The sequence below is a fragment of the Lithobates pipiens genome, unplaced genomic scaffold (genome assembly GCF_037356315.1).
Source record: "Lithobates pipiens isolate NorthernLeopardFrog02 unplaced genomic scaffold, aLitPip1_a1.2 Scaffold_18, whole genome shotgun sequence".
NCBI lineage: Eukaryota > Metazoa > Chordata > Amphibia > Anura > Ranidae > Lithobates > Lithobates pipiens.
The window spans coordinates 354,205,965-354,226,747 of record NW_027507758.1 but is presented as its reverse complement, the minus strand read 5'-3'; the positions used below and the strand labels follow the sequence as shown (position 1 = coordinate 354,226,747).

The 20,783-nt window shown below is 43.8% G+C and overlaps 1 protein-coding gene across 1 annotated transcript in view; it reads left to right on the top strand.

Moving 5' to 3' along the window:
• Window positions 1-20,783, top strand: part of LOC143986718 (uncharacterized) — a 148,193-nt gene that overhangs the window by 13,857 nt on the left and 113,553 nt on the right. The window contains exons 4-7 of the mRNA XM_077485123.1: window positions 2,909-3,289; window positions 3,407-3,696; window positions 12,745-13,016; window positions 13,105-13,140. Of these exons, the coding sequence (XP_077341249.1) occupies window positions 2,909-3,289; window positions 3,407-3,696; window positions 12,745-13,016; window positions 13,105-13,140 (979 nt within the window). The remainder of the gene's footprint in view (window positions 1-2,908; window positions 3,290-3,406; window positions 3,697-12,744; window positions 13,017-13,104; window positions 13,141-20,783) is intronic.

The following is a 20,783-nucleotide window of genomic DNA, read 5'->3' as shown; positions in this document are numbered from 1 at the left end:
ATAAATCACCAACCAATAGATATACAGTAGATGTTCCAAAGAGTGTCCAATCGATATTGGGCACTCGAGGTGCAGTGAACTGTCTCCGGGACTACGACAGCCTGCTGATATTGTATTAGATATCATTGAACTGATGAGTCAACAGATGTAAGTTAAACTTGAGAAGAAAAAAAATTGTTGATGTCTATAGGATATTTTCATTTAAAATAATTCCAAACACAATTCGGCTAAATAAACCTTTGCAAATTAGGTAAATTAACAATTCAGAATAGAAAGAGAAAATTTAAAGAGGTCAGCTAGTAGACCTATTTAATAGCTAACCTCTAAGGATGTATGCAAACTATATGATTTAAAACATTAAGACATCTAGGATGCAGCTGCAGTGTATATCCCTTCGGCAACTGGTTAGAGATCAGCTAAAGATAGATCCATGAGAGTAGATCTAATGAAAGCAACTGATCCTAGTAATATCATAACTGATATAACAATTTAAAAAGAAATCGTATTAGAGAAGTATCCTATTGGTTTAACAGGTAACATTGAATACTAAAATTGTATTACTACAAAGGTATAACATGTGGTATGGTTGAGAGAGAGTACTGTATCGATAGTAAGAAAAAATAAGTGAATAAATAGGTATCACCCATTTAGAGTTCAGCTGTGTGTAATATCTTCTTTAGCAGGAGGTGACAAAGTAAAGCGTCCTCTTTTATGGGGGCTGAGTGGAGCCTGAGTTGCTTAAAGGTCCTGAAGATGTTGGAGCTGTGGGGGAGGTAAAGATGACAGTCAACGTTTGGATCCATCTGTAGTTGCAGTTGGAGTGGACAGGTGGAGGTCTTTAATTACACTGAGAAGATCTTCCATTGATTTGCATGTGTATAGAGTACCTTTGTATGAAAAAGAAAGAGAAAAAGGAAAGCCCCAGTGATATGATATGCAGTGGTATTGAAGAACTTGCAGGTGTGGTTTCATTTCCTTGTGCTTGAGAAGTGTAATTTGAGACAGATCTTGGAAGATTTGATATCTGTGCCCCTCAAAAATCAAGGCGTCTTTGTTTCTTGCTGCCTCCATAAGTTGCTCTTTGGTACGAAAATAATGTATTTTCAGTATAACATCTCTAGGTGGTCCGTCTGCTTTGCGTGAAGTTAGGGCTCTGTGTATTCTATCCATTTCTAGACGTTCGATCGGTATTGATGGGACAAGTTCTTGGAAGAGTACTGTTACAATTGATTGTAAATCTTCAATTTTCTCAAGGATACCACGTATTGGTAGGTTAGATCTTCTAGCACTGTTCTCAAAGTCTTCAAGGCGGGTTTGGAGATTAGTGTAATCTTCTTCAGGAGACTCCAATTCTTCTGTGTGAACTGAGGTAGTGATATCAAATTCATCCACCCTTTGTTCTAGGATTGAAGTGCGGCGGCCCACTTCACGAATTTCACATGTCAATTTGTCTGTAATGGCATCTGAGGTGTTCTATAATGCCTTGTGTAAGACCCATACAAATTGAGACAGTAGGTCAGGGCCAATAGTGGAGTTTTGTGGAATAAGAGGGGTCATTCCTGAGGTAAAATCAGGCTCACTGTGTTGTGCTAAGGGAGACCCATAGTGTTTCTGTGAGGCAGGCTGTGAGGATGCTGCTGCCATTCTAACAGTGTTTTTAGTCAGCGAGTCCTGTGACTTTACTTGCCTCAGTTTAGCTTTTCGCCCACTGTACATACAGTAGTTCCAAAATATGCCCATTTACTTTGGGGATAGATTATATACCATCCTGTGACTTTTCAGCGCGGTTTGACTCCGTGAAAGAGGCTGTTGGGTCCCGGTCGGTACAGAGCTCTAAGCTGACATGTCTAGCTTAGATGGCTCTGTGCATGCTCCTCCAAGAAAGAAATACTTTAAAATAAATGTTAGTGCACATAATTCATTCTTAATTCTTTTATGCTAAATAAAATATTAGATCTCAATTAGGTATTATATTATTATATATTATTAGATAGATATTAGGTCTCAAGTAAACAGATGCCAAATATGTCAAATTGTGCAATTATTATAGGTAATACGTCCCACTATAGAAGTGCAATTTAACACTTTTGATACCAAAGCCATTTTTTGCACACATGTTAAAAAGTAATTTTAGGCCTAAAGATGTGTACTGTCTGAAAGAAAAGAGCCTGGAGCATTAAATGGAGGTAGTTTACATGTTTTATGTCACGTGATATTGGCACAAGAATTTATCAAGCACAAATTAAAAATTAAAATTAAAATTAAAGCGCAATATATTACCCAATTTTCAGGTAAAATATGAATATTATGAGTTGAGTATATAGACATGTCAAGTCTTGAAACTGTGTATGCCTGTGAAAAGGTGTCAAACTACGGTACCCAAAAAATGTCCATAGGGAGCACTTTAAAGGCCCTCAACATACGTGTTTATCTGCGTAAACCATATCTATGTGATTAAACATGGGACAAGGGGAGCACAAATGTTTTTGGGTCAATTTTTAAGTGCTTGGGTGTCACTTAAATTTTTTACACTTTTTTCACAAAGCTTTATTGTTATCACATAGGGGACTAATAACCTCATCAGTGATTATTTATAGTTGCAGCTTTAATTAGGCATTGGGGGTCTATTGAACCCCAATCTCTCCCCTGCCCTCCACTGAAGTTAACAGACTACAGATTGTACTTCATTAGCTTCATCCCTGGCCACAGCAGCTGGGGAGTGTGACAGCTGAAACATACAAAAGGAAGTTCACTGATCTGCCTCCTCACAATCTGGAGACCCCCTTCATTGCTATATACCATTGCTCTTATTACACTATTAGAAGACAATCAAAGCATGTTTGGTGTACTATTCTATTTCTGCCAAATCTGTTCATGTATTATGCATTGCTTTGTTTTAATTTTACAGAAAAATGAGATATTCTGGAAAGGGGACTGTAACAGTCAATGTACATGTCAAGGAAACAATAATGTGAACTGTACAACTCAAACCTGTGATCCTGAAGAAGTGTGCAAAGTACACAATGGAATTAAGGCTTGTTTCCCTGCTGATATCTCTATCTGCCATATCTATGGTGATCCACACTACATAACATTTGATGGCGAGTCATACCATTTCCAAGGAGCCTGTAATTATACAGCTGTAGAGACCTGTGGAAACACAAGTGTATATTTCTTAATCACTACGAGAAATGAGCACAGAGGAAGCTTAAACTGGACAGCTATAAATTCAGTTGCGGTCAGGTTCATTGACCTTTATATTATTCTAGGCAAAAATAAAGTGGTAGAGGTAAGATTTATAATCAAACTTCAACTAAAGCATAATGACCTGCTTGGCATACAAATACATACTTTTTATGGTTATTATTTGCCACTCCCAGTTTATTATACATTTCTCTGTGTTTAGATTAATGGGCACATGATTTCATTGCCTTGGACCCCCCCAGCACCTGGCATCTCAATAGACTTAAGTGGCTCCTTTGTTGTTGTGCAAACTGGCTTTGGTCTTGAAGTTAAATTTAGTGGTGACCACGAACTCTTTGTTAGAGTAAATGAAAACTTTAAAGGAAAACTGTGCGGTCTTTGTGGCACATATAATGGTAACCAACAAGATGATTTCCTGACACCTGGTGGTGTACTTGCCCGCACATCCAATGAATTTGGAATCAGCTGGCGTGTTCCGGATGACAATTGGGTGTAAGTATAAATATAAAAATGACCTTGATGTTCATGCTAGATCTAGACTCATTTACCAAATCTAGGATGAATATTGCAAGATACTTACATAAACTTACTGGATAGTAAATTAATATTCTATTTTGTGTAAATAGTGGGGTCATTTTTATTTTCCAAGTCAAATCTTTTGCAGAAATCTAATGTTGGTGTCCTCAGGCATTTGTCATTATGGCTGTATCACATGGTGTTCAGCTTTAAAATCTATGTGAACTATGGCTGTATACTTCACACGATTAAATCTTTGTGTATGCCAACATTATACACGGTCCCTTAAAATTACTTGCCTTATACAAAGGTTGGAGTGCAACATGATTATATGAAGGCATTGTAGTACTTTACAGGTAGGAAATGTGAATATACAAAGTGCAAGGGAACAGCGCCCTCTAAGTGCAGTAAGTTAGCTTAATTTAATCAAAGTAGTAGGTTAAAATCCACTCAAAGGTGTTATTTACAAATGGGCATGTAGTGTCATCCGCTTGAAACGACCAGGTGGGGAGGAGACAGTCTGGTATGGATGTAGCGGTGACTATGGCCCTGCGGTGCGATCCTAAAGCCAGGCACACAGCTGGTTCATGGTGCTTCCAGGTAGTCAGGAAGGCGATCATCGGTGTACAGCACTCATACTAGCGGATGTCACTTCCGCGTCGGCGGGGAGGTGCATCACATTCGGGACATACGTGTCCCTTCCTCAGGCTTCATGGCAGCCATATTTAGTTGGGGCATAATATACCCACACCATTAAAAGTCACATGATTTGTTACCATAGAGACATTATACAAACAAGCGGGGAGAAGAACGGAAATAAAGGAAAAGGAATTGAGGATGGATTGTATTGCATATAATAAAGTATAACAGGGAAGCTAGATTACGACCTAATGCTATAGCATGGTCTGTATCTATGTAAGCAGCTGAATAAGGGGGGAAAAATTGTAAATATAGAAATGCGTCAAATTAAATTAAATTAAAGCGGGAGTAAACCCTGTTTCAAAAAACACTTACATTCCCGGCATGCCGGAAATGCTAACTTTCACATTGGTTGTGCTCTCAACCAAACTTTTAAGCCATCCAATGGCTGGTTTCATAACTGATCACATGTGCAGCATTATGGCAGTTGAAGAATCATTAGAGGCCAAGATGGCAGCTTCCTTGACTGAAAACGATAGAAGGGTTTACTTCCACTTTAAGTGCAGTGATTGGAGTGTTCATGTAGGAAAAAACATGTATATAGAAAGACAAGGAAAATTGTGGTTTCAATAGGTAATGATTGTTGGAAAGTTAATATTATTAATAATGGTGGTTATCAATTAATGATAATTGGATAGATAATGCAATGGGGGTTATGTAATAGAACTGGATGAAAAATTAAATTAACAATTAATAGAAAAAATGAAAAAGAAATGTATATTCATAATAAATTAATAAAAAAAATAAAAAAAGAGGAAGGTTGCGTAATATTGGTATCAATGGTCGGGTATTGGGATACATCCCCCATACAGATGAGACGAAATGGAGTACTGGATTCTTGGATATGGATGAGGATGGAATAAAGAAAATCAACTTACTAGGTCAAATACGTATATATATATATATATATATATATATATATATATATATAATATGTATATATATATGTATATATATATATATATATATATATATATATATATATATATATAAGGTAAGGAATGAAAAATCAGAAAATAAATATTAACAGATTATCAGGTATGGTAACATGGGCGGAAATGTGTACGAACATGTAGAACGTCACATATGCACGTGTGCAGGTACATGTGTTACTGAACATGCAATTGATAACAGTGCATATGTACTGAATAGAAATTGGAACATGCGTATATCAAAAGTAATTATCAATGATACAGTAAGCATGGCTGGTAGATCACTTAATTTATCATCATAACAGGGTGTTAATTTCTATTGTTTAATTTAGGCCTCCAGGGGATAAACTGTTGAGGGAATAAATCCAATAGTTCTCTCTTTCACAGAGTCTTTTGTTGCGTTCCGCAGGGGGCAGGGTTTTTGGAATGGACTCCAGTATCCATAACTATAGTCCCATGGATAATCGGTCATGAAGTTCTAAAAAGTGTCTAGGGACACTGTTTATAATTTCCTTGTTCTATTAAATAACCCCCACTGCATTATCTAACTATTTATCATTAATTGATAACCACCATTATTAATAATATTAACTTTCCAATAATCATTACCTATTGAAACCACATTTTTCCTTGTCTTTCTATATACATGTTCTTTCCTACATCATGAAAACTCCAATCCCTGGCCTTACTTTACTTTAATTTAATTTGCTGCATTCCTATATTTACAATTTTCCCCCCTTATTCAGCTGCTTAAATAGATACAGACCATGCAATAGCATTAGGTCGTAATCTAGCTTCCCCTCTATACTTTATTATATGTAATACAATCTGTTCTCAATTCCTTTTCCTTTTACTTCATTTGCGTTCTTCTCCTCGCTTGTTTGTATAATATCTCCATGGTAACAAATAATGTGAATTTTAATGGTGAGGGTATATTATTTCCCAACTAAAGATGGCTGCGATGAAGCCTGAGGAAGGGATACGCATGTTCTGAACATGATGCACCTTCCCACCGACCTGACCCAGGAGTGGCGTCCGCTAGTGAGAGGTGTACGCAGATGATCGCCTTCCTGACGACCCGGAAGCACCGAGAACCAGCTGTGTGCCCAGCCTTAGGATCGCACCACGGAGCCATAGTCACCGTTACATCCATACATGCCCATTTGTAAATAACACCTTTGTGAGTGGATTTTACCCTACTATTTTTATTAAATTAAGCTAACTTACTGCATTTAGAGGGCGCTGTTCCCTTGTCTTTTGTCTATTACAGAGTTTTTGTGCATTTATAACTTTGAACCGGCAGCCCTCCATGGACAGCTTTTATATTAGTTACATCATTTTAATAATTAGTCCATGTGAGGAAACAAATTATCATTGAAAAAGAGAACTGATATATGCATTGTTCCTTTCCCTTCCCCCCTTCCTCCTCACCATTTCAATCTTTGTATCCAGAGTGAGCCATATTATATTATTATTTTAAATGTGAATATAACTGCTCTTTCCAAATAACAAATTGTAATGAAGAAGACATTACTTCAAATATACCAAATAATTTTTTTTTCCTGACAGACTCCATGGCAGCAACGTGTGGGTTAAGTCCCGCCTCCACTACCCATAGGACACTACTCCCATAAATCTTTGCTCCCTGCCCCTGGCCGTGTTCTTTTTTTGTCCTCCTCCGAAGGACCCAGAAGTGGTCTTCCTACCTGAAGATTTATCATCCCCACGATCGAGGTCGGCCGGTCTGCGACTCTGGGTCTGGAAAGTCGCATTACTCCGCTAAGCCCTAGCTATTAGCAGGGTATGGAGTGGGCAGTGGAAGAGGCGCTGTGAAGAAGCCCATGTCCTGGCCACTGGCAGGCAGGCTGCGCATTGGTCGGATAGCCAGCTATTAGCAGGTGACCTGTTTTGCCCCCTGGAAAGTCCGGTGTCATCTTACCTTATCTTCGGCCGAGTGATCGATCATGGTGGGAGTGGTGAGAGGTTCTAAAAGTTCTTTATGGCAGCAGTTTTTGTATCTTATTATCTGTCTTCGTTTGTTTCTGTTTGTTTGTGTGTGCAGGCATGGCGGCTGGTTCTTCCGCGTTCCAGCCGCCGTTCTACTTCCGGGTTTGCGTTTTCGGCCGTACTGCGCATGCGCGAACGCGGTTGAGATCGAGGCTTGGTTTCGCGCATGCGCGATAGCGGCAAATTGCCGCTATTTCGCGCATGCGCACAGGCACGGCGGTGACATCACAGGGGCGGGCTATTTAAATGTGGAATTTGTCTGCAAGCTTTGGGAATGCTTGCGGGCTGTTGCGGTGACTTCCCCCTGCCTCTGTGTTGCATCCACTGGTAAGTGGCATTCTGGGATAGGGAGGCTATCCCTTCCCTGTCCCTTGCACTGATCCCTTGTCATCTTTTCAGCGCGTATGGATATCGCTGAGGACATGGATTCCTTACCGCCTGCTTGTGGCCAGCCCTCTCATAAAAGGTATTTCTAATGATCACCTGAAGGTCTGGTGGGGGAGGGGTATTTATCTGTTAGCTCTGTCCTGATGTCTTGTCTCTTGTGGTTTCTTGTCTTGTTCCTTTTTCAGCCCTTCCAGGTCAGAACAGCATCGCAGCTCTCATAGAGGGAGCGACTCCTCCAAGTCGCATCACCGGCACTCCTCTTCCAAATCTAAACATTATGGTTCCTCCTCAAGATCAGGACACCGTAGTGAAGAAAGATCGCACTCCTCGAGGACTCAATCTAGTCACTCAGCTAGTGCCTGTTGGGGGTGTAGAGCTCTTGTACCGGCAGGAAAATCTTTATGCGACCCTTGCTACGCCAAGGCTTTCAATGAAAGGGGTGACGCGGATCAACAACTTAAAACCCTGGTGGAAAAAGTTGTTAAGGAGTCCCTCAGAAATATTGAGGGCCAGTCCTATGTTCCCCCGGCAGAGCCGCCACTTTCTCCAGGAAGGGAGACTCAGTTGCAGGATACTTGGGAATCCTCTGCGCATAGCCACCCCTCAGCTGCCATATCTGACAGTGACTCTGATGAAAGTGATCCCTGTGTGGGCTTTGATTTCGCTCTACTGCCTCCTCTGGTCAGAGCTGTTAGAGAGACACTGAACTGGGAAGATTCTGTGGCTGCTCCTTCCAAACAAAGAAAATTCTTTAAGCAATTAAAGAAGGAACGGATTAATTTTCCTTTTATCTCTGAGCTAGGTGAGATTATCACAGATGAATGGGGCAAGGTGGAGAAGAAAAATTCCATGCTATCAAAGGTTTCGAAACTCTATCCTTTCAATGAAGAAGAGGTGAAGCATTTGGAGTCAGCGCCATTAGTAGACGCAGCAGTCATGAGGTTGGTGAAACATGTCACTCTTCCCTTAGAGGATACCGTGTCTTTTAAGGACGTTCTGGACAGACGAATTGATGCTGATTTGAAGAGAGTGTATCTCACAGCAGGAATGGCCTGTAAGCCAGCGCTAGCTCTGGCCGCTATGTCCAAAGCAATGGAGATATGGACAGATAGTGTAGATGAGACACTTAGAAATATCTCTGAAGATACAGCTAAGAGCTCCCCTATCCAAGAGCTTAGGCTGGCCTCCGTCTTTCTTGGGGAGGCCTCTATCGACATTATACGCCTGGTGGCTCGGGTGATGCTTTCTTCTGTTACGGCTAAACGGGCTCTTTGGCTCCGCCCCTGGCTGGCAGACCCAGCCTCTAAACAAGTATGGTGCCGCATCCCCTTTGAAGGGTCCTCCCTTTTCCGCAATAAGTTGGATGAGGCTATTACCCGAGCCACTGGTGGGAAGTCGGGGTTCCTCCCCCAGGACCGGCGTTTGCAAGCCCAGAGAAGGTCTTTTCCAAAGAGACAGTACCAGGAACGAGCCAGGGAAGCTCGCAGTTACAGACCAGGCCGTGAATTTTCCAGGTCCTGGAAATCAAGACAATCCTCTTTCAAAAAATCTACAAAAAGTGATTTGAAGGGAGAGAGGGAACCAACTAAATCCTTTTGAGGTTGGGCCCGCTCAGACAGGGCAGGTGGGGGCTCGTCTTTTCCACTTTCGCCATGTCTGGGCGGCCTCGATCCAAGACTTCTGGACCGTCAAGACCGTCTCCTCAGGTCATGTTTGGACCTTCAAGGAATCTCCCAGACTCAGATGGGTCCCCACCTCTCTCCCGGCCTCAGACGAAAAAAGGCTAATTCTTCTAGCCTACGTGGAATCTTTGTTGGCTCAAGGCGCCATTATCCATGTTCCAGTCATTCAGCGAGGCATGGGAATCTACTCTCCTTTGTTTATGGTCCGGAAAAAGAGCGGGGCCTGGAGGCCGGTCATAGATCTAACCCACTTGAACAGTTTTATCAAAAAAGAAAAATTCAAGATGGAGTCTTTATCCACAATTCAACAATCTGTCCAAGCAGGGGATTGGATGGTCTCCATAGACCTCAAGGACGCCTATTTTCATGTCCCAGTTGCAGTAAATTACCAGCAGTATCTCCGCTTCTCCGTGGGCGAAAGCCATTTTCAATTTACTTGCCTTCCCTTCGGGCTATCAACTTCTCCTCGTGTATTTTCAAAAGTATTGTTGGCAGTGGTAGCTCTTCTGAGAACCAAAGGGATTCGTCTACATCACTACCTAGACGACCTTCTGTTGTTGGCTCAAGACAAGGATCAACTTCTGGTACACAGAGAGCAGGTCATCTCCACCCTACAGGAATTCGGGTGGATCTTGAACTTGGAGAAGAGCCAGCTGGTCCCATCTCAGCGGCTGGTGTTCTTAGGGGCCCTATTCAACACTGTCAGAGGCACCATCTCATTACCAGAAGAGAAGTTGTCAGTGGTCAGGGACAGAATCCGTCCAGCCCTCTCTGCCTCTCATCTCCAGGCTCTCCAGTGCCTGAAAATTATAGGCACTATGGTAGCGACAATCCCGATGGTGAGGTGGTCACAGTGGAGGATGAGGCCCTTTCAGAAGGGTTTCCTTCATCAATGGTCAGGCAGCAAAACCCAGCTGATTCGGATCACCTTATCCATGAGGAATTCCCTTCTGTGGTGGCTCCAACGGGAAAATCTCTGCAACTGCCATTCCATTCTCCCCATCTCATGGGTCACCATAACAACAGATGCCAGCAACAGGGGTTGGGGCGCACACACTGTCTGGCGGAAGTGGCTCAGGGCACCTGGATTCTCCCCTCCAGAGGGACGGTGTCGAACATCCTGGAGTTAAGGGCAGCTTTTCAAGCTCTGCTAGCCTTTCGGCATCTGATTTCAGGAGCCTCGGTCTCACTCAGGCTAGACAATACCACAGCAGTGGCGTACATAAGAAGGCAAGGGGGTACCCGAAGTCTATCCCTTCTCCAGGAGGTGGAACCGATCATGACCTGGGCTCAGAGGAACCTGAAGGATCTGACAGCATCTTATGTCCCAGGGATTCAGAACGTTCAGGCAGACTTTCTTTCCCGGATACTTCTGGACAACAACGAGTGGTCTCTCCACGAGGAAGGGTTCAACTGGATCCTGACGATGGGGCTCTCCCCAGAAGTCGACCTGTTTGCCTCCCCTTGCAACAAAAAACTAGAGAAGTATTATTCAAGGTACAGGGATCCTCAAGCCTACGGGGTGGATGCCTTGACAGAGAAATGGTGGTTCCACAAGGCCTATGCCTTTCCCCCAACTCCTATTATTCATCAGTTCCTGAGGAGACTCAGGTCAGAGACAGCAGAAGTGATAGCCATAATTCCCTATTGGCCCAACAGACCCTGGTTTCCGCTTCTGATGCTCCTCAGTGTCAGGGATCCAATTCCTTTACCATCCAGGCCAGACCTTCTGTCTCAAGGGTCGAGATTACATCCTTGCCCGGATCACCTGCGCCTAAAGGCTTGGTTTTTGAAAGGGGACGGTTGAAGGCTTTAGGCTGTCCTGAAGAAGTCATTCCCACTCTTCTTAGTGCTCGAAGAAGCAGTACTAACCGGGTATATGAGAGAATTTGGGCGAAGTTTGCAGATCACTTGTCTTCAAGGTCCAGTTCCTGTAATACCCTGACAGTCCGGGACGTCTTAAGCTTCTTGCAATCAGGATTGGATATCTCCCTTTCGGTTAGTTCTCTCCGGGTCCAGGTTTCAGCAATTTCAGCTTTTTCTGGAGTCGCATGGGCCAATCATCCCTTGGTCCAACAATTCTTCAAAGGAGCAGTCAGGCTTAGGCCACAAAGGAAGCCTAGATTCCCCAAATGGGACCTTCCATTGGTTCTAGATTTCTTCTCTCAACTTGACAGAACGCTCTCAATCAGAGAATTAACCCTTAAAACCTCTTTTCTGGTGGCCATAACTTCGGCGAAGAGAATCTCCGAAATTCAGTCTCTAGGTACAAAGGAACCTTTTCTCACCTTCTTTCCAGATAGGGTGGTCCTAATTCCGATGTTGGGGACAAATCCCAAGGTGACCTCTGTTTTCCATGAAAACCAGGAAATCACTCTTCCTACCTTCAATTCTGCTGGAAGTCAAGATCCACATCCACTCGATTTGGGAGTTACTCTAAAACAATATCTGGATATTACAGCTTCTTTTCGTCAATCTGACTTCCTCTTCGTACTATTCAACGGGAAAAGTAGAGGCGCCAAGGCCTCCGTTAGATCCATCGCTGCTTGGGTGGTTCAGGCAATTCAATGGGCTTATAGAGAGAAGGGCTTGGCTCCTCCTGAGGCAGTTACAGCTCACTCTACCAGAAGTCTCTCAACCGCATGGGCAGCTTCGCGCCACGTTGCACCTGATGTAATCTGCAGAGCGGCCTCCTGGTCTTCTATTCATACTTTCATGTCTCACTATTGTGTTGAGCCAGCTTCCTTATCCTCTGTTGATTTTGGTTTGAAAGTCCTGTCGGCCGACAGTGTTAAATAAATCTTTTGTTCAGCATTTTTGCCCACCCGGGTGTGTTTGGCGAGTTATTTCCCACACGTTGCTGCCATGGAGTCTGTCAGGAAAATGGAAAATTCCTATCAAAATACTTACCGTAATTTTCCTTTCCTGATGGACTCCATGGCAGCAGGAGTTCCCTCCCAAATGGCTGGAGTAGGCTAGTTACCGAACACGGCCAGGGGCAGGGAGCAAAGATTTATGGGAGTAGTGTCCTATGGGTAGTGGAGGCGGGACTTAACCCACACGTTGCTGCCATGGAGTCCATCAGGAAAGGAAAATTACGGTAAGTATTTTGATAGGAATTTTCCATTTTTTTACAGATGTTAAATCCAGTGTAGGTGTTATCAATGTAAAATTGTTTCTCCTAGCAGCCAATGCAGTTTCTGATTTTATGAAGCATTTTATATTACAGAAAAATAAATAGTTATGAGAACCAAATGCTGATCTTTGCAGGAATGTATTCATATGAGAAACAACAATTCACAAAATTTCCTCTTTAGATGTGAAGATGACATTGTTGATCCTTCACCATGTGATACCGATGAAAAGAAAAATTATAAAGACAAATGTAAACTAATATTAGCAAGCAATGGACCTTTCAAAGGCTGTCACCCCCAAGTTGTCCCTCAGATATACTTTGACAACTGTGTTTATGACTTGTGTGCAACTGGAGGAAATCAGTATAAGTTCTGCAATGCTTTAGAGGCCTATGCTGCCATTTGTGACAATACTGGTATCGTTGTTGGTGACTGGAGAGAGAACAACACTTGCCGTAGGTGAAAATGATCTGTTATGTTGTAAATGTTTTCAAGTAAATATATTCAAAATATAACACATTTATTGATTTTCAAAATTAACAGGAATTACGACTACCACCATCATTCCAACGGTGTCAGGTAAATTTTTCGCAAATTTATTTTAAAAGATATCTGAGTAAATCAATTGTTTTGTTAACCTTTTCATCCCTGGAAGATAGAATACTCAATGACCAGAGCACTTTTTACAATTTGTCACTGCACTGCTTTAACTGGTAATTACGCAGTCATGCAATGTTGTACCCAAACAAAATTTGCCAATTTTTTCCCACAAATAGAGCTTTCTTTTAATGGTATTTTTGATTGCCTCTGTGATTTTTATTTTTTGCGATATAAACGGAAAAAGACCGAAAATTTTGAAAACAAAAAAGATATTTTTCTAATTTTTGTTATAAGAAAAATCATTTAGGCCAAAATGTATTCAGCCATATTTCTTTGGTAAAAAAAAGCATATATTTATTGGTTTGCGCAAAAGTTATACCATCTACAAACTATTGTACATATTGTACATTTTCTGGAATTTACAAAGCTTTTAGTTTATGACTGCCAATCTTATTTCTTGAGGTGCTAAGATGACAGGGCAGTACAAACCCCCCCCCCCCCCTGCCCATGACCCCATTTTGGAAAGTAAACACCCCAAGAAAATTATTGAGAGGCTTGTTGAGCCCATTGAATATTTAATTTTTTTGTGATTGAAAAATGACAAAAAAAAAAAGAAGAAAATTACACAAAGTTGTCAATAAAAGATATTGCTCGAGCATGCCATAATTATATGTTTAATTACATCCCAAAATACATTCTGCTGCTTTTCCTGAGTATAGGGATACCACATGTGTGAGACTTTTAGGGAGCCTAACCGCATACAGGACCCTGAAAACCGATCACCGCCTTCGGGCTTTTTAAGGACGTAAAATGGTGATTTTGCTCCTCACTACCATTCACAGTTACGGAAGCCCTAAAATGTCCAGATAGCACAACCCCCCCCCCCCCCTAAATGAACCCACTTTGGAAAGTAGACAGCCCAAGGTATTTTCTAAGAGGCATGGTGAGTATTTTTCAGCTCTTATTTGTTTTTGAAAATTATGATTTTTTTCAATTTTCAAAACTTTGTGATGAAAAGTGAGATCTGCAAAATACTCAACATGCCTTTCAGCAAATAGCTTGGGATGTCTACTTTGAAAAATTGAGTCATTTGGGGGGGGGGGATTGCTATCTGTGGAGTGAAATCTAAAATTTATGCCCTTAGAAAGCCTGAAGGCAGTGATTGGAATGTATTTTGGTGTATAATTTCACATATGTCCATGGCATGTTTAAGCCATATATCATTTAGTGACAACTTTCTGTAGAAAAAATTATAATATATATATAATAATAATTTTCCCGAAACTTGTGACAAAATATAAAATATTCAACATGCCTCTCAGCAAATAGCTTGAAGTGTCTTCTTTCCAAAATGGGGTAATTTACGCCCTCAGAAAATCTGAAGGCGGTGCTTGGTTTTCGGGGGCCCCGTATGCGAATAGGCTCCTAAAAAGTTTCATGTGCGGTGTCCCCGTACTCAGGAGAAGCAGCAGAATGTATTTTGGGATGTAATTTAGCATATGCCCATGGCATGTTTGAGCAATATATCTTTTCAATGACAACTTTGTGCAAAAATTAAATAAATAAATAATAATTTTCCCGCAACTTGTGGCAAAATATAAAATATTCCATGGACTCAACAAGCCTATCAGCAAATAGCTTGGGGTTCTACTTTCTACTTTCCAAAAACGGGTCATGGGGGGGTTGAACTCTTGGCTAAAGTTGAGCGGACACCGGGATGTTCAGGTTCGACGGGTCCGGCCGAACTTCGGAAAAAAGTTCGGGTTCGGGACCGAACTTGACCCGAACTTGAACCCGAACCCCACTGAAGTCAATGGGGACCCGAACTTTTGAGGACTAAAATGGCTCTAAAAAATTAATGGAAAGGGCTAGAGGGCTGCAAATGGCAGCAAAATGTTGTTAAGAGCATGAGAAGTGCTCTGCAAACAAATGTGGATAGGGAAATAACTTAAAATAACATTAAAAAAATATATATATGCTGGAGGCCCCCTTCTCAGAAGAAGAGGTACAGGAAGTGATTAAGAACCTCAGAAACTCAATGGCACGATGCCACACATATGGTGGAAATGCCCCAGAAGATGCCCTTTCTGGAAAAAAAATATTCAATTTAATGGATAAGCTGGTGGGAAAATAAAATACTTTGAAATAAAAAAAATAAAAAATTATAATCTTGACCTAGGAGGACGAGGTCCATATGGAGTAGGAGGTTGAGGTGACGGTGGATGTGGCGGTGTAGGTGGAAGCGGCGGTGGAGGAGGACGAGGTAGCCAACACTGGTTCAAAAATACAACAATGGCTGGGTAAGGCTGGTGATGTGTCGAATTCTGTCCACCGTCGGATAGTGTCCGCCCTGTACTGTGTTTGCTCAGTATGTAGGACAAGGGGATTTCAAAAATCTCCGAAGACGAACGGCGCTGCACGGTGAGTCCAGGTTCAAGCCACACCATCCGAGGTTCAAGCCGAGCGAAGCGAGGCCATGCCCGAAGCGTGGCGAGCAAATGTGACGAGCGAAGCGAGCCTGTGAGGGGCCCTGTTGCTATGTGCTACTGTATGTGCACTTGAATGGTAGGGCTTGAACCTGCACTCACGGGGCAGGCGCCGTTCATCTTCCAAGATTTTAGGAATCTCTTTGTCCTGGGGCCGGACACTATCCAATGGCCAGACAGTTTTTGTCAGAACACCAGTATACATGTCTATTCTGCACATGGTACGGACAAGTCCTGTGGGATCCATGCCTGGTTCATTTTAATGAACGTGAGCTTGTCCACATTGGCTCTGGACAAGCTGCTGCACTTGTCTGTGATAATACACTGGCTGCAGGGCAGGCCAGCACCTCCATGGCGTAAAGGGCAAGCTCAGGCCATGTAACCAATTTGGAGACCCATAAGTTGAAGGGGGCAGACCCTTCATTCAGTATGTGTAAGCGTGTGCACACATACTGCTCCACCATGTTGGTGAAATGCTGCCTCCTGCTAAGACGTTCCATCTCAGCTGATGGTGCTGGTTCTTGTGGCATGCTGACAAAGCTTTTCCACATTTTGGCCATGCTAACCCTGCCTTCTGAGGTGCTGGCGGTGCCCCGGCTGCGCTGGCGACCTCTTCCTCCTCCTCTGCCTTCGCCTTGTGCTTCCACCATATCCCCGCTGTCAGGTGGGAATGCCACCAGCAGCGCGTCTACCAGCCTGCGCTTGTACTCGCGCATCTTACGATCACGCTCCACTGAGGGAATTAAGGACGTTACGTTGTCCTTGTAATGGGGATCCAGCAGGGTGACCGTGCTTACTGGTCCACACATCCATAGTTAGGTGGACCTTGCCACAGATGGTGTTGTGCAGTGCACACCTGATTTTGTCCCCCACTTGGTTGTGCAGGGAAGGGATGGCTCGCCTAGAAAAGTAGTGTCGGCTGGGCATGATGTACTGTGGGACAGCCAATGCCATCAGGCTTTTAAAACTCTGCATCTCCACCAGATGGAATGACAGCATTTCAAAGGCGAGGAACTTTGAAATTCTGGCATTAAGTGCCAGGGATCGCGGGTGGCTAGGGGGGGGAACTTCCTCTTCCGCTCCAGTGTTTGAGAGATAGAGAGCTGAATGCTTCCATGGGACATTGTGGAGATGGTTGATGACCCAGGTGGTAGTGTTGCTGGCAGATCCTCTGTTTGCGGGTTGGCAGCTGTCACTGTCACTACAGAGGTAGATGAAGAGGCAGAGACTGCAGCAGAAGAGGAAGCAGGAGGAGCCAGAGACCTTTCTTGTTTTTTGAAGTGTCTACTGCTTTGCACTTAGATGCCTGGTCATGCAGGTTGTGCTCAGGTTGAGAATGTTTATGCTTTGCTTCAGGCTCTGACTGCACAGCGTGCAAATCACTTGTGTCTTCATCAGCACATTGTCTGAACTGCCACGCTAGGGAACTCCTTGGACCTGGCTTTGGTGCACTCGGTCCCTTGCTGTATTGGGCAGGCATACTGTCTAGCAGACAGACACTCTGCTTTTGCACCCTGCTCCCTCTTCTGCTGTGCTGGTGCCTCTGTGCGACCACCGCCTCTTCCTCCGAACTACACTGGTCACCTGCATGATGTTGATTCCATGTGGGGTCCAGGACCTCCTCGTCCTCCACATCAACTTCCACCCAGTCTTCACCCCTGTCCTCCTTGTCGGTCTGCATAATTGCGAAAGCAGCAGCAGTTGGCACCTGTGTTTCATCATCATCCGAGACATGCTGCGATGGTCCTCCCATGTACTCATCTTCAAACATAAGTGGTTGGGCATCAGTGCACTCAATCTCTTCCACTTCTGGGTCAGGGCTAGGTGGATGGCCCTGGGAAACCCTGCTAACAGAGTCATCAAAAAGCAGAAGAGACTGCTGCATGATGTGGAGCTCAGACTGCTTGGCTGGTTTGCAAGGGGGTGATGTGAAAGACTGATGGACATCGGCTGCAGGTGCCAACTCTGATCTTTCATCAGGAGACTGGGTGGGAGATAATGTCAAGGAACCAGAGGCACTGTCAGCAACCCAATCTGCTATCGCCTGTACTTGTCCTGGCCTCAACATTCATACAGCCACATTAGGCCCGACCAAATACTGCTGCAGGCTCTGTCGTCTACTCGCACCTGAGGAAGGTGTTTCACTTGTGCATGTAGCTGGCACAGATCGACCACGTCCTCTCCCTGCAACAGGAGCTCCACCAGCAGCACCACGACCGGAGCCACGTCCCTTCTTTGACGTTCTCATATTTTCCAAATTTAGGATCTTGCCCTAAATGGGTGTTTTTGCAATAGCAGAATACACCCAGAGTATGTAAACGTGTATCTTAGAGCTGCAGAAATGGCGAAAATGCTATGAAAAAAAAATGTTTTTGCCCTAAAAAAAAAAAAATGTTTAATAGCACAATAGAAGAAAAATATATAAATTGTGTAACAAGCACCTCCACATATGCAGAAAACACTGCAAAGTTTTTTTTTTTTTTGCACTAAATGGGTGTTTTTGCAATAGCAGAATACACCCAGAGTATGTAAACGTGTATCTTAGAGCTGCAGAAATGGTGAAAATGCTATTAAAAAAAATAGTTTTTGCCCTAAAAATTTTTATTTGAATAGCACAATAGAAGAATAATATATAAATTGTGTAACACGCACCTCCACATATGCAGAAAACACTGCAGAGTTGTTGTTTTTTTGCACTAAATGGGTGTTTTTGCAATAGCAGAATACACCCAGAGTATGTACAGGGTGTATGTCACAGTTCGGGATGAGCCGAACACCCCCCTGGTTCGGTTCGCACCAGAACTTGCGAACGACCCCCGCGTTCGGGAAGAACGTTAGAACCCCATTGAAGTCTATGGGACTCGAACGTTCGAAATGGAAAGTGCTAATTTTAACGGCTAATATGCAAGATAGTGTCCTAAAAAGGGTTTGGGGACCTGCCTCCTGCCTCAGGGGACATGGGTCACTGCAAAAAAAAGTTTTAAAAACTGCCGTTTTGGCGGGAGCACTGATTTTAATGACGATTAAAGTGAAAAAAAAAGGTGAAATATTCCTTTAAATATGGTGCCTGGGGGGTGTCTGTAGTATGCCTGTGAAGTGCCACGTGTTTCCCGTGTTTAGAACAGTCCCTGCACAAAATGACATTAAACGGAAATAACACCATTTAAAACTGCTTGCGGTTTTAATGTTATATCTGGTTCCTGCAATATGGTTGAAAATCATTGAGAAACATGGCATGGGTAGCCCTCCCTGCCCATTACCAGCCTATTTGGGTCTTGTACGCATATTAAAGGGAACCCCGTACCCATATTAACCTCCTCGCGCCCGCCCTATGGCCGAATGACGGCAGTAGAGCAGGCGCGTTCGTCCGGGTTGTCGTCCCTGGACGGCGTGATGTTTACTTCCGCAATGCGCGCCGCCTCGGGCGCGCATCGCGGAAGTTCTGTGTTCGCCGTGTCCCCCGGGGACAGGCAAACACAGATCGCTGTAAACGGCCAATCACAGCGGCCGTTTACAGCGTGATCGGCGTATCCAATGGGAGATGATCTCATATGTTTACATATGAGATCATCTCTCAGCGCCGCTCTCCTTCCTCGCACAGACAGTGCGAGAGGGGAGAGATGAACGGCTGCAGCGGCAGCCGTTCTGACTGTGAAAGAAAAAAAAGTAAAAAAATAAAATAAAGTGCCATCCTCCCCTAGCAGTGCCATCCTCCCCTAGCAGTGCCATCCACCCCCAGCAGTGCCATCCACCCCCAGCAGTGTCATCCACCCCCAGCAGTGCCATCCGCCCCAGTGCCATCTGCCCCAGTGCCATCCGCCCCAGTGCCATCCACCCCAGTGCCATCCACCCCAGTGCCACCTGCCCCCAGTGCCATCCACCCCAGTGCTACCTGCCCCCAGTGCCATCCACCCCAGTGCTACCTGCCCCCAGTGCCATCCACCCCAGTGCTACCTGCCCCCAGTGCCATCCACCCCAGTGCTACCTGCCCCCAGTGCCATCCACCCCAGTGCTACCTGCCCCCAGTGCCATCCACCCCAGTGCCACCTGCCCCCAGTGCCACCTGCCCCCAGTGCCACGTGTCGTCAGTGCCACGTGTCGTCAGTGCCACGTGTCGTCAGTGCCACATAGTGCCATCTGTCATCAGTGCCATGTATCAGTGCCATTTGTCATCAGTGCCACCTGTCAGTGTCACGTGCCATCTGTTGTCAGTGTCACGTGTCATCAATGCCACTTATCAGTGCCATCTGTCATCAGTGTCACGCGTCATTGGTGCCACGTATTAGTGCCATCTGTCACCGGTGGCACGTATTAGTGCCACGTATTAGTGCCACGTGTCATCAGTGCCACGTATTAGTGCCACGTGCCATCAGTGCCACGTATTAGTGCCACGTGTCATCAGTGCCACGTATTAGTGCCACGTGTCATCAGTGCCACATATTAGTGTCATCTGTCATCAGTGCCACATATTAGTGCCATCTGTCATCAGTGCCACGTGTCATCAGTGCCACGTATAAGTGTCATCATTGCCACGTATCAGTGCCATCTGTCATCAGTGTCACGTGTCATTGTCCTGGTATTTCAAAAGTGTAATAAATAGTCAACAAGTTAGATGTGTAATTTATGCTTCTAGAACACGTGATGGCGCTCCCTGCATGTTGGGCCTCTCTATGTGGCCAGGCTGTGAAAAAGTCCCACACATGTGGTATTGTAATATTCAGGAGGAGTAGCAGAATTTTTTGGGGGGTGTCATTTGTGGTATACACATGCCACGTGAGAGAAATAACCTATTACAATGACAATTTTGTGGAGAAAAATAAAAAAAATGAAAAATCTTCATTTTGCAAAGAATTGTGGGAAAAAAATGACAACATCAAAAAGCTCACCATGCCTCTTACTAAATACCTTGGAATGTCTACTTTCCAAAAAGGGGTCATTTGGGGGGTATTTGTACTTTTCTGACTTGTTCGGGTCACAAGAAGCGAGATAGGCCACCAGTACATCAGATGTGATCAATTTTGTGCGATTCGCACCACAGCTTGTAGACGCTCTAACTTTCACAAAGACCAAATAATATCCACTAATTTGGGTTATTTTTACCAAAGATATGTAGCAGTATAAATTGTGACCAAAATT